At 42.0% G+C, this 13,848-nt stretch overlaps 1 protein-coding gene across 1 annotated transcript in view; it reads left to right on the top strand.

The window, feature by feature from the left end:
- EXOC2 (exocyst complex component 2) overlaps positions 1-13,848 on the top strand; it is a 117,122-nt gene that overhangs the window by 51,461 nt on the left and 51,813 nt on the right. The window contains exons 11-16 of the mRNA XM_056854065.1: positions 3,697-3,822; positions 4,919-5,043; positions 6,912-6,980; positions 10,879-11,036; positions 12,072-12,193; positions 13,479-13,540. Of these exons, the coding sequence (XP_056710043.1) occupies positions 3,697-3,822; positions 4,919-5,043; positions 6,912-6,980; positions 10,879-11,036; positions 12,072-12,193; positions 13,479-13,540 (662 nt within the window). The remainder of the gene's footprint in view (positions 1-3,696; positions 3,823-4,918; positions 5,044-6,911; positions 6,981-10,878; positions 11,037-12,071; positions 12,194-13,478; positions 13,541-13,848) is intronic.

The raw sequence follows: 13,848 nt of genomic DNA, 5'->3' as shown, positions 1-13,848 counted from the left end.
TCTCCATCCAGAAGAGGAAATCCTACTCTGTGGGCAGAAATCCTTGCGTCCACAGAAACACCACTCTGGATCCATGGAAAATGAGCACAAATGATGACTTTGACAAATTTACATTTTCTTTATTTTCATATATTTTCTCTGGTTGTCTTTTCTGCTATTCTGTTCCTGTATTGCCAAAGGGAAACAATGAAACATGGATATTTTTTTTCCTTTACAGTTGGTGTCATAGTTCATGAAAGACCAAAAGTTTTGTTTTCTATGACTGGCTTTAGGGTCTGTCCGAACCCCACAGTGGGTTAATAAATGATATTTGCTCAGGCAAGGAGGATGGCCTGGCTTTTGCTTTCAACACTCAACAGTTCCTTTTTACAGAAGTAGGATGACTGAATCTCTTCTCATTGTAGTAGAAACCAAGTGCTTCGTTTAAGGGCTCTGTAAATACTCTGCTGGCACTCTACTGGCATTGTCTGGTTTCCAAAATTTCACTTACTAGAGGAACCAGAACAGAGCTATATTATAACTATACTCAGAAAGGGCATTCCTCAAATACCTAAGTTTAAAATTTTTGTTAGTTAATAGGTGTATAATCTTGTGTTTAATAGTCAGTGCTTAATTACTTGCTAATTTTTAGCCCGTTCTTTCTCCAAGAAGCTCCAGGCAATATACAGGCCTCTCTTACTCTTCCCTAGTTCATCCTCACCGCATCCTAGGGAGGAGGTAGGCTAGGAATATAGTGACTAGCTTGAGATCACCTAGTAAACTTTATATCTGGTTGAATCTGGGTCTCCAACAGTGCAACCCTATAAAGGAATCCTAATCTAAACCCAGAGATTTCACTGGGTTTAGGCTGGAGTAATTCTGTATAGTATTGCACAGCAATCAAACTATTTACTCGGTTTCAGGTAATCTGCCATTAGGACCTTCATACATAACCAGAAAGGGGAGGGGAGACTCAGATCAGTGTGTGTTTTCCCCCATTTATGGCAGGCTGTCCACATTGCACAGGTAAAACGCTTCTGTTATAAGAATATTGTAATTTTTCTGACTGCTGAAGTGTTATGTTTTGTGCCATTGAACTGTCATAACAGTTGAAACTGCTGTGGATTGTGGGTGCACAGGTGTCATTGGAACTTTGCGGGCATAGACTGTGACAGAGCTCTTCCTCTCTGCTCAACCACATTTTGTTACATGCAAGACTGCTTTCTTTTTCTAAATTAAAAGTTCTTTTGATGTCATGAATCCTCCTGCTCTACTACTCCAACTTCCTAATGCATCTTAGTGTTTCATAAAAGGTAGTATGTTTGATATTCAGATATTCCAATATTACACCGCTCAGAGTTTGCATAGATATACTTCTGTAGTCTCACTCTTAAGAGTATCTTTCAGATGTCTGCACCACATAGAGAAGGCTAACAGAGCTGAGACTCTTTTCAAAAACCTTGAAATACAACACACCACAACAAAATCAAAAGTGAGGGTACTTTTGCCATTCCATATGAAACCACAATCCAACACTATGCAGGCTGACTTTTTTATTCCTGGAGGAGCGTTTCACCCAAACTTCCCAAAACAGACCCCGAGGAGATGCCGGCACAAGCATGTGCTCACCTCATTCACCCTCAAAGCCCAGAACTGGAAAGCTGAACAGAGGCAGGTTGACCTTGAGGAAGACCAACTGCTCTGCATGCCAGGGTACCATGTGTGAGTGATGTAGGCTGAGTGTGTCACCCAGACAGGGGAAAAACACACTCAATCTGGATGCTCGTCAAAGGGCAAAAGAGGAGCTTCTGGGCCATTAGGGAGAGATCCGGCTAGACCGACTCTAAAGTGTGCAGTAGCTCAGCGGACTCATGGACTGCGACTCGTAGGGTTCCGCAAGGTACTCCTTCACCATCACAGCCCCCATGTCCTTACTCATGCGCCTCGTCCTCCCAGAGGGGCCGAGGGCCTGCCCAACGAACTCCATCTCCAGGCTCATGTCTCTGGTTGCCCTGGGGGGGGGGGACATGGCAGATTGTGGGAGGTGGGGGACAAGCGGCAGTGGAGAAGGAGGTGCCCCCCCACCTCCTTCTCCACTGGCAAGCCCTTTGGGCTTGCATTTGCTGCACACACTGGGAGAACTCATCTCTCCAGCACACCAGCTGATTGGCCTGCTCAGCGATGCTGCCCTTGATGCACGGGTCACACATGGTTGCCAACATATAGACAGGCTGCTGGCCAAGAGACTGAAGATGGGTTGTCACACTGTTTTGAAACCTCTGTACCAGCGTGCACACTGCTGGAATGTAGTCTTCACGTCCTTCGGCTGGCTTCAGAAACTCGGTCATCCTCTCATGAAGCACATGCATCATGGGAATGACCAGAGCCAGCGGCGCTGTGTCAGACAAGAGCAACTGTGTGTAGTCCTTAAAGGGCCGAAGGACCTTCACAGTTTGAGAGCTCGTCAACCGCTCATCCTGGTTGAGGTGGCTCTCTTGCCACAACACATCACTCTCACGGAACGATGCATTGAGGGCTCTCCTCTGCTCTACCAAACACTCAAGCATGGCATGGATGGAGATCCTGCGAGTGCTGACGCTACCAAAAAGGCGGTGCTCTGGCACGCCTTTCTGGGTCTGCTTCTCAAGCAGCAGAAATTTGTCCTTCAAACTTTGTGAGAAGTGAGATGCCAGCATTTCATGAGGATATGCCGGAAATCATGAGTCGCAGCGTCCAGTCTGGATTCCTCTGAAGATCCCATACCCAGGGCATCCCTCACTACAAGGTGGAGAAGGTGGGACGCACAGTAAATCTCTGACTCCAAACCCAATGCTGCTGCTGCCGCCATGATGTTTATGCCATCATCCATTACCATGGAGCCCATGGTGATGCCTTTGCCTACCTAGGACACTAACTGGTGTCTGATGGCTGTAGCGATGTTGCCCGATGTATATGCCGCATCGAACTGCTCACTGTGGAGCAGAGCCTAGAGATAGCCAGCCCGGCGGCCCTCACCCTGCCTAGCACTGCTCCCCCCACCCCCACGCAGAAGCTCGTCAGGTTGCCACCAGTACGCAGTTAGGGAGGGGAAGCTATGCTATGACTACGGGCTACTCCAGATGTTGGATGTGAAGTACACAGTTCTCCCGGCAGCGCAGGAAATCTGTGCCTTTAAATGGAACAAGGGCCACAACTCTGCAGGCGGCAAATAGCTGAAACCCTAAAAGCCGAATATCTATTCAGCTTTTTTCAGGGATCGTGTATTTGGCTTCGGGTAGACCCCCAGGTTTTGGTGTTCAGTAAACCTGAAGCCTGAAAATTCAGCTAATTTCTGGTTTATTTTCAGTTTGGGTTTATCGATATGCACAACCCTAGTCCCTAGCATACTAAGTTGAAAGAAATTGAGGAATGTAGTGTCAATATACCTCTTTCTATATCACAACTGGTTTATGAGCAATGTGACATTACGTTGATGAACCTCATCCCATTAAGCATCTATAGATCCTATGTGCATGTGAAGGGTTGCTGCATGTATAAGGTTCTTGTTGCCTAGCTAGCCAACTGTTGACAACAATGAGATCAATATACATTCCATATAATTATATGACAACTATGAAAGTGTGTATCTTCATGTATTTTCTTTCATTTGCAAACATTGACACTCTGCCATCCATTGATTGAGAATTGTCCATAGCTATTTCATTTTTCCCCCTCCAGGCCATATGTTAGTGCACAGCCCAATGTTGGATCTGGAAACTGAAGTGCGCCCATCTTCACTTGGTCATCTCAGTCGAAGTGCTTCACTGAAAAGAGGCAGCAGTAATCAGTCTAGTCGCGATGAAAGTAGGTGCTATTATGTATTTCATTTGGAGGGGGAGAATGTTGCAGTTTGATGGGGGAACTTAGTGGGCATAAAAAGTCTGAGCTATGAATGGCGAAGTCTCTAGTTTTACCGTCACCTCTGCCATGAGCTCACTAGTTAGCCTTAGGAAAGCTACTGTGTCTTAGCTCAGCCCTCAATCTGTGTTCTTGGATTAATGACAGTGACCTGCTTTACAGGGTTATTGTTAAGCACAACAGTGTTTCAGTCCATAGCAGCACAATATTACACTGAGTTACACCCTACCAAGTCCATTGATGTCAGTGGACTTGGAAGGGTGTAATTTTGCATGGGATTGTACTGTTGGAATATTCAAACAGGTATGAAAATAGTATTTTATTATTAGTTCACTCACACACCAGATATCTGTAAGTTTTAGTGTACTATTTTACCAGGTCATAAAACTTGAGAAAGGTAAATTAAATGTGTGCTTCCACAGTACTGAAGAGTAGTCAGCAGCACTGAACCGTGTATAGCAGCATGTGTGTCAGCCCATTTATAACCAGCTAAAATTCCCTTTTGATAGGAATGCCCAGTATTTCCTGAATCTCAGCTTTTAAAATAACATGCCAATGTGTGTGTTTGTTTGTTGCATCTGTATACCACCTTTCTGTCACTTCATTCAAGGTAGTTTATAGTGGTCTGTAATCTCCAAAACATTACACAGGAGGAGGGAATGGGATGGGAAGGGAAAGGAAAAGAAAACCAACCAACCTGGACACCAGTTATCAGGTAACTTACAGAGCAATCCTAACCACGTCTATTCAGGATCCCACTCAGCTCTATTCAGTGGAGCTTATTCACAGAAAAGTATTATTAGGATTGCAATGTTATGTAATGGTTGTATATATGGATAGGTGGAATGCACCCAGATAAAATGGCCACTAAGTGAAACAGTTCTGGGAGGGAATGAATCAAATGGCAGTTAGTCTGAGGTAGGCTGGTCAACAAAGCCATATTGTCTTTTTCTTCCTCACATTACCCAACAGTAAGTAAAGAAAGGTACCTTGTTTTAGATTTCACCATAATCAGTTTGTGATTTTGCTTTCCTTCTTTTAGATTGGCGATTTAAAGCGCCTCAGCAAGTGGCATTTGTTGAAAAACTAACAAAGCTTGTTGTAGGCCAGCTCCCCAACTTCTGGAAACTTTGGATCTCTTACGTGAATGGGAGCCTCTTTAGTGAGGTACGACTTTTTGCATTCAGTCATTCCAGTAATTTCAGTGCTATGTAGCTGTATGAGGAACTTAAAATAGAGTCCCATTTGTCAAAGTTTCAAGGCCAGTTTCTAATAAAATCTGTGAAGAGTCAGTGTGGACATCTTCACTGCATCTGGAAAATTCTTCCTCATTTGCCTTTTTTAGAATGATTCTTTTGGGGGTGAGGAGAGGGCTCATTTTTCTCCAGTTCTTTGAATTGTGACTGTTAAGCTGTGCCTTGAGTTGAGCTTCTTGTAAATGGCCTAAAATGATATTTTCACATAGGGTGGGTATGTGTGTGTGGGGGGCGGGGAGCAGAGAGAACAGAAAGCAGGGGAGAGGATCTAGGTTGGTGTTTCATCTTACTTTGCTCTGCCTGTCTGTTCTTTATTTTTGATATCTTACAATCAAAAAAGCAGTTGAGCACAGACACAGAGACGGAGATCTGAAACTGATGAGCAACAATGGGAAGGAAAGGAGCAGTAATAAAGAAGTTGTATGATGACCTGTATGTCTTAGAAAAGTGTCAGTTAAGTGTTGCCAAGGTGTTTTCAACAGGCTTAGACAATGTGTAGCTAAACCGAGACCCAGCTCTGTGTGCAGCAAAAACGGCACAATCTGGCCGTTGAGACTTACCACAGAATAGTTTTGGTCTGTCTGTACAGGAAAGGGTTAAACTATTCAGCAAACTCAGTAAAAAGGAGAAAGGTGGGGAAAAACCTGTATCTTTTATGCATGTACATATTGTCTGTAAGGTTGAAAGGGACAGGAGGTCATCTATTATAATCTCTTTTCCAAGTTAAGGTCATCCATCAACTAATCCCTCTCCTCCAATCAGTTGCCATAGTCTAGGTCACAGGGACCTAAGCAGGAAACAAGTAAAACAATTTTAACAATTACTTTAAAGGTTCAAGGTGTACAGAAAGTCGAGTTAAATCTTCTAATGTTAAGCAAAATAAAACAGGCTGTGGTTGGTTTATTCTTAAGAGAGAGACTAGTATAAGAGTGTTTCAGAAAGTCGAAAAGGTGTGTGTGTGTGTGTTAAGTGTTGTCAAGTCGCTTCCAACTCATGGCAACCCTATGAATCAATGTCCTTGAAAATGTCCTCTTGTTAACAGCCTTGCTCAGGTCTTGCAAACTGAGGGCCATGAATTCCTTTGAGTCAATCCATCTCATGTTGGGTCTTCCTCTTTTCCTGCTGCCTTCCACAAAGAAGCCGCAGTTGCTTCTGAATTGCCTATATTATCATTGTCTTAAAAATCAAACATATGATATATTCTATTTAAATTGTAAGGAGAAGAGCACTTTTTCCAATATCATGTTTGCTATGGTATCTTCTGTCCATTAGGTGTCATTCATGCATTACATTATACGTAAAAGCAGCTCTAGCTATTTTATGGTGAGTTTATAGGAATCTTTTTTCTAGAAAAACTACTTAGTGATATCAACAGGCTTCATGGAGGACCCTGAAGTTGACCTTTTATTATGCAGTGTTCTTATTACTTTTATCTGATTAATTTGGTAATGCATACATTGGTGATCTAAAGTAGTGACCAAAGCTTGAACTAATCTTTCCACTTTCTGAAGTTTTCTTAACTGATCAGACTCTGCCAACTAAGAATTAATTCAAGCATGTATTGTCCCATTTTTTATGAACTGGATATTTATAGAAACCCAGATTGCTCCTGCTAGATGTTAATATGAATATCATTAGATTAGTATCTCTGCTTATGTTTAGATAAGATAAGATTTACTAGATACAGTTATTGACCAGCATAACAGTAAAAAAAGCAATCACAATAGTACACAGTCGTACAGTATAATTAGTGATCTGCTTATGTTTATGTTTTACAAGACTGCTGAAAAATCTGGTCAGATGGAACGATCAAAGAAGAATGCTAGACAAAGACAAAATGATTTCAAGGTAAGATAGGTACACAGGTATTTATACTGGAAGGGTATACGCTTTTAAAGACCATCCGTGGTTAAAAATTAAAAGATCTGCATAGATATTTTAATAATACATGTTACTCAGATTGTCAGCTAATGAGGCGTACGATTCCATACCCTCAGTTAACAGGCTGCTATGTGTGTTTGTGGAAAGACGTATGGCAACCCAACAAAGGTTTTTCAAAACAAGTTGATTAAACAGAGGTGGTTTGCCATTGCCTTCCTCTGCAGAGTCTTCCTTGGAGGTTTCCCTTCCAAGTACTCTCCCTGCTTAGCTTCCAAGATCTGACGAGATCAGGCTATACCATACCGCCTTTGGGGGGGAAGGCTGCTAATGCCCTCCCAGTCATCCTGTGATTATTTCACTTTAAAGATTATCAGCAGTTCCCTCTTACCATCCCCTGACTCCGTGCTTCAGCTGTCAGCTTGTCATTCAGACAGCTGGAGCCACGAGTCAGGATAAAAAGTGGATCTCAGTTTTGAGTTGATGTAACAAGCCTGCAGAATGTTTCTGTAGGTGTTCATATGTATTTATTTGGTTTCCCTACATGTTAAGAATAAAAATACATAAAACAGGAAAGGTAGAAGCAGCTGCTGTTCCAACCACTTTGGTTTCTTTTATGGTTTTTGTACATTTAGCTAAGAATAAATCACACCTTACCAGTAGCCAGCAAAGGATATTCAGTTAGTTCATATTATCTCTTTGAATACATAAAAAGTTATTACACTTTCCTGATAGACTTACTATTCTCAATTTGTCCTCAGAATATATTTTAAAAGCCACAGTTGTGCCAACCGTTTGTCTTCTGTTGACATTGATTGTGTTTTGATGTCCACCCCAAAAAGAAAAATTAAGGGGGGAAACTCAGCCCTGAAATTAATTTGGTAACCAAGAGGTTGATTTAAAAAACCTAAAATTCTAAGATTAAAACTGAAAATAAAAAATTAATACATAAATTGTAATGGAATATAAAACAATAAAAAACAGATTAACAGTAGCTTTATAGACATAGCACCTCAATATAACTTCTTCCCCTTATGTTGAAACATTATTAAACAGTATAGTGACAAAAATAAGGATATTTAATAAGTCACTTTTAAATAGCCAGAACAAACTCTGTAATCAACAAACCATATGTATTTCAAGCCTCTAAAGCCTTCTTTAGTGACCATTGATAAATTTCTAAGCACCATTTATCTCACATTACATGGAATAGAATATTTATTTGTTTATTCTGACTTTCTCCCCAGTGGGGACCTATAGAAGCTTACATTGTTCTAATCTCCTCCATTTTCTCCTTACAACAACCCTGTGAGGTTGGTTAGGCTGAGAATATGTGACTGGCCCAAGGTCAAGCAAAAAAAACAACAACATTGGGTTTTGGACGTTTTGTTAAAGATAGGCTGTAAGTTTCATTTGTAAGGATGCCTTTAACAGACGAAGAAGTTCTGCAGTTCTATATTTATTGAGACCTTGCTAATACTGCTCCCAAAATTCACAAAGATTTTTAGAAATTTGATACATAATTTACAGTCTGGTGTGCTAGTTTCTTTTAGATCACTGAAGAAGGCAAATACGCCGAATTGTGTATGGCCCTTATGTGATTATATGTCTATGGTTTGCGTATGATTGTATGTCTAATCGTATATTATGCCAATTGTGATATTTTAATATATGTGTTTGGAAGGCTCCCTTAATTCTGTTTTTAGGGTTAAGTTTTGTTTTGGTTTTTCTCCCCCACCTTTTTTTGGGACCTCACTGGCCCAAGGTCACCAAGCAAGCTTCCATGGCATGAGCGGGAATTTGAACCTAGGTCTCCCAGATACTAGTGTGACAATCTTAACCACTACACCACACTGGCGTTTTTGATCTATTTTTTATTTATTCTGCGCCCAGGCAGGTTTATTCTGGTCTATGTAATATACAAATAAGTGGTGTATAGCAATTTATCAGTGACCTCTGAAGAAGTCTTTAGAGCAGGGATGTCGAATTCATTTGTTACAAAGGCCGGATGTGACATAAATATTACTTGGCCGGGCCGGACCATGCCTTGCCAGCCTAGATAGGGACTGGGGGGTGGGTGGCTGCCTCAGCTGGCTCGCCGGCCATATAAGTCCATGGGCTGGATGTGGCCCATGGACCTTAGGTTTGACACCCCTGCTTTAGTGGCTAAAATGCATATGGTCTGTTGATTACAGAGTTTGTTCTGGCTATTTGAAAGTGATTTATTAGATATCCTTGTTTGTCATGATCCTGTTTAATAACTTTTCAACATAAGGGGAAGATGCTGTATTGAGGTGATGTTGTCTATATTTTAATTCTTTGATTTTATTGTTCTATGTTCCATTAAAATGTATGTAATAATTTTTCTTTCAGTATTAATCTTAATATTTTGCTCATTTTGGTTTAGTTTCTCTAACCCTCTTGGTTACCTAATTGATGCCCATGTCACCATATGAACACATGAAAAAGCCTTCTACTGAATCAGACCCTTGGTCCATCAAAGTCAGTATTGTCTACTCAGACCGGCAGTGGCTCTCTACAGTCTCAGGCAGAGGTCTTTCACATCACCTACTTGCCTAGTCCCTTTAACTGGGGATGCTGGGGATTGAACCTGGGACCTTCTGCATGCCAAGGAGATGCTCTACCACTGAGCCACAGCCCCTCCCACATTGTCTAAAGTGCTATAAGCTTTGTTGACACATCCTCATTGATCAGCAGCTGATAGTGAAAGAGACGCCACAGTCCAGGAGCTGATAGTTACAATAAACGGTGTTTTCAACACTGTTGCAGCTCTTACCTCCTCCTGCCAATTAGTTGTGTAGTTTTGCACTGAACACTGAAGTTCAGGTGGCTGCCTTTACTATGACTGTGCGAATCATCTTTGCTTAAAGGGTTGTAGGCAGTAGGCCTGGGAACAAATTATGCTTGAGAACTGGAGAGGTGCTGCTGTCAGACAGAATAAACTGGCTAGCTGGACCAGTGGTCTGCCTCAGACTAAGGCAGCTTCCTGTATAATCCTGAGGGATCCCTTCTAGGCCATGGGAGGAACAGGAAAATGATGGGGACTCAAAGGTTTGTTTAAGTTCTTGTGATGCTGATGTGTTATGATGAGGAGGGCAAAAAGAGTACCAAGAGAAGGAATTTAAACACACCATTCCAGGCATTGACAGTTCTGTGGGTGGGAACAGGACCAAATTAGTGCTTGCATGCCCTTCCTGTCAACATCAAAATCAGAAGGGTAAAAACTGATTTGAACAGGTATGGTAAGTGGCCGCCTTTGCAACTTCCAGCTTGGCCTCTGGTGTAGCTGAGCATCTGTTTCTTAACAGAGATGTCTTTCCATTAATAGTTTTGTCCTCCTTAATTTTGTAGGTAATATAAATTATACACTTGCTTTTCTACAGTAAGTTGAGTACTTTGAGTGTGCTGCATTGAAAAACTATCAGTGAAGTCAGAAGAACATTTGTTCATCTGCGTGGCTTCTATGTAGTCCCACATTGGGACTGCGCAGGCCAGCCACGGATAAGATTTGTCAGCTTCTAGCAAAATCGAAAGTGAGAGTGCTCCCCCTCCCCTCGGGGCATGCAGCCTTCCCGTCCAACTGTCACATGACCCAGGGGGAGGGAGCACTCTCCCCTCCAGTTCTCCAACCTGCCGCCACGGAACCAACCACATGTATTGCGGAGAGGTCCATCAGCGGGGAAGGAGGGAGGGATGTGTGCCTGCGTAGAAGACCACCAGATGTACAACAGTTACAGTAAGTGAAACTCCGTTTTCTCCATTGGACCAGCTGAATGGGTTGGTATGGAACTGGCTGATTACATTTTACTTGAATTCATCCTGAAGTTGTTCTCTTCTCCTGTTGCAGACGATGATTCAGCAAGTGATGAAGTCTCTAGTCAAATTGATTCGTGGTGCTTTACTTCCATTCAGCCTTGGAGAAAATGAACTAAGAGAGTATGGTGGCTGGGAGATGAAATCTGAATTGTCCAGCCAATGGTTACCTCATGTCATACAGACAGTTAGGTAAGCAATGTAAGATTTGTGTTTTTGGCAAGTTTCAATAGGTGGTGTGTTCTCATCTTGCCCTGGGTGAAACCAGCAGCCCAAACGTTACTTGGGAGTTAGTATTGTGAACCCCTGGTCTGTGTTATGGCATAGAATCAAGGGAAAGAAGTTGTTGAGACAGGGGAGGACCAAGGCAGTGAAGACCACTCAGAACTCATGAGCTATAACAAACCAGGTATCTGCTCAGTACCTGTGGATGGAGAAGATGGCTTGCAAGATAGATATAGGAAGTGAGAACAAATCAGAAGGTGGAGTCCATCAGCAGCTGTCAGAGGAAAAAGAGATGGCCCAGAACAGCCCGAGTTTGTCAGGGTTTGGAAGCTTAGCAGGGTTGGCCACAGTTAGTACTTGGATGAGACACCACCAAGGAAGACCAGGGTTGCTACACAGAGGCAGGCAGTGGTTGCAACTTGACAGCACTTAATATAGTTGCAGTTGCAGGTAAGAGGCCACTAAGGCCTTTATGATCCCCACCCCTACCACCCAATGCAACCTCTCTCGGACTCAGTGGTGCAGGTAGGTTATGAAGTCGCCAGTCTTGTCCCTATTTATTTTACAAGAGCCCTGACCCTTTTACACACCTGATCCCTGCTCTCTTTCCCAGAAATACCATTAGATGGGGCAACTCCATTCCCTTTTCAACCACCCCTCACCTAGATATTTCCCTGAGCTACTGGGTTAGGGAACTAAATGTTGCTTTCCTTTCACACTACCAACATTCATGTAAATATATATCTAGGCCAAGGCCTAACTGGTTTGTGTGTATGTGTGTGTATAATTTCTTCCCCTGAGACAGTTCATTGTCAGCAGGGATGAACAAATAGAAATTAACTTTTATTCAAAACTTTAAACATTGCAGTGCTATAGGCACATACACACAATGTATTCCTTCCAAGCCTAACTCTCTTTAGTAATTGTGATTCTGTTTAGTATTTCACTGCATAATAAACTATAGGCTAGCCATAACTTCAATTAATTCTTCCTTCTTTCCAGGCTTAGTTATGAATCTCTTACTGCACTTGAAATACCAAATGACATGCTTCAAATCATCCAAGATCTAATTTTTGATCTCAGAGTTCGCTGTATAATGATTACTTTACAACAAACAGCTGAAGGTAGTGTAATATACTTCTACAATTTGTATTCTTAGAACAGCTTTTATGATCACCAAAAAAGTTTTTCCTGAATGATACTAGCAACAACTTTGATCGTATCTTTGTATGTGAAGGTCTGTGTTTATCTTCAAAACGATGCTAGTTGCATAGTGCTTTAAGACTGTCCAGGTTTGTGTAGTCAAATGAAAAATAAAAATGAAGTTTAGTCTTTCAGAGGTTAATCAGAACTTGTCTTCTGAAAAGTCACTTTGACTATTATGGATAAAGCAAGTGGAAACCCACAAGGACATGCAGGAGGCATATCATTTTCCCCTCCCCTACTATTTCCTCTTTCCCTTTGCTGAAAACCCCCATAGCCTCTCCACTTTCCCTGCTTCCTTCCCTCTTTCCCACCTAACAGCCAGCATACCTTTATCTGCCCCTCTGTCTTCAGCTTTTCCTCCTCCCCACCCCCCAGCAGCTTCTACCAGAGGTTGCTTCCAGGCCTAAGATTGCCAACCACCAAGCGGGAGCTGGAGATCTCCCAGCATTACAACTGAACTCCAGAGATCTGTCCCCCTGGACAAAACAACTGCTTTGAAAGATGGACTCTATGGCATTATGTTTGGCTGAGGCCTCTCCTATCCCCAAACCCTGCCTTCCTCAGAGTCCATCACAAAATCTCTAAGAATTTCCCAACCTGGTGCTGGCAGTAATAGGTTTAGGCCTGGCCTCAAAGAGTCCTTCCTCAAAGGCCAAAATAGGCCTGGAAAAGGCCCTGCCCCTCTCCCTGCCTTTTACTCACAGAAACTGAAGTCTGGAGTGCTGTGGTTGCCTAGCAACAGCCACTGAGGGAGTCCATTGCTTAATGCTACAGGTGCTCCTTTTATCATTTTCGGTTTTTTTACATTTCACAGTCTTCTGCAAACCTAAGGCCCGTTTCAGGTTTGTAGAACGACCCCGTTCACAGCTCCAGACACCAGATTTAGATATCCAAAATTCATAATTAGAATATAAGATGGTTATAATTCAATCTATTTATGTATGTCATAAAACCATTGTTTTAATATTTTAAGTCCAGCATGAACTGTCTGTAGTTTCTTTCGTGTATATAATTAATTTAGTCTGCTTTGCTGTCAGCACATTTTATGTATAAAAAGCTGGTGCCGCTTTGAAGGTACTAGCACTGGTGTAATGAGAGCACTATGGCTGGAGATAGAATCATTTGGTGCAGGTTCTCTTGAAAGAGTTTTTTTAAAAAAATACATAAGGTCATAACAATTTTGTACTATTTCCCCTGTTACAGATGTGAAGAGATTAGCTGAAAAGGAGGACTGGGTTGTAGACAATGAAGGCTTAACCTGTTTGGTAGGTATATCATTATATTTCCAGGCATCTGCATTTTATGACACAAGAGTTTAGCATATTTGTTTTGTCTGCTTCACTGAATCCTTATGAGGGTCCAGTGGGATAATTTCTTATATAAGCTTCTTGGTGGAAGTTGCATTGCTTTTCCCAGAACAATATTGGGGAAATCCCATTCTTCTTGTTTGTGCCCTTGGTTAATGCTCTAGCACAGGCCTTAGTGATTTTATCCTAGTAGTCATAGGGAAGAAGGAGCATCTTGTCTGGTTAAGAAGGTGTGGTGTGGTGTAAATGAGGTTATAGATGTTTAC

The sequence above is a fragment of the Euleptes europaea genome, chromosome 8, assembly GCF_029931775.1.
Source record: "Euleptes europaea isolate rEulEur1 chromosome 8, rEulEur1.hap1, whole genome shotgun sequence".
In the NCBI taxonomy this organism is placed as follows: Eukaryota; Metazoa; Chordata; class Lepidosauria; order Squamata; family Sphaerodactylidae; genus Euleptes; species Euleptes europaea.
This window is presented reverse-complemented; position numbering and strand designations above follow the sequence as displayed.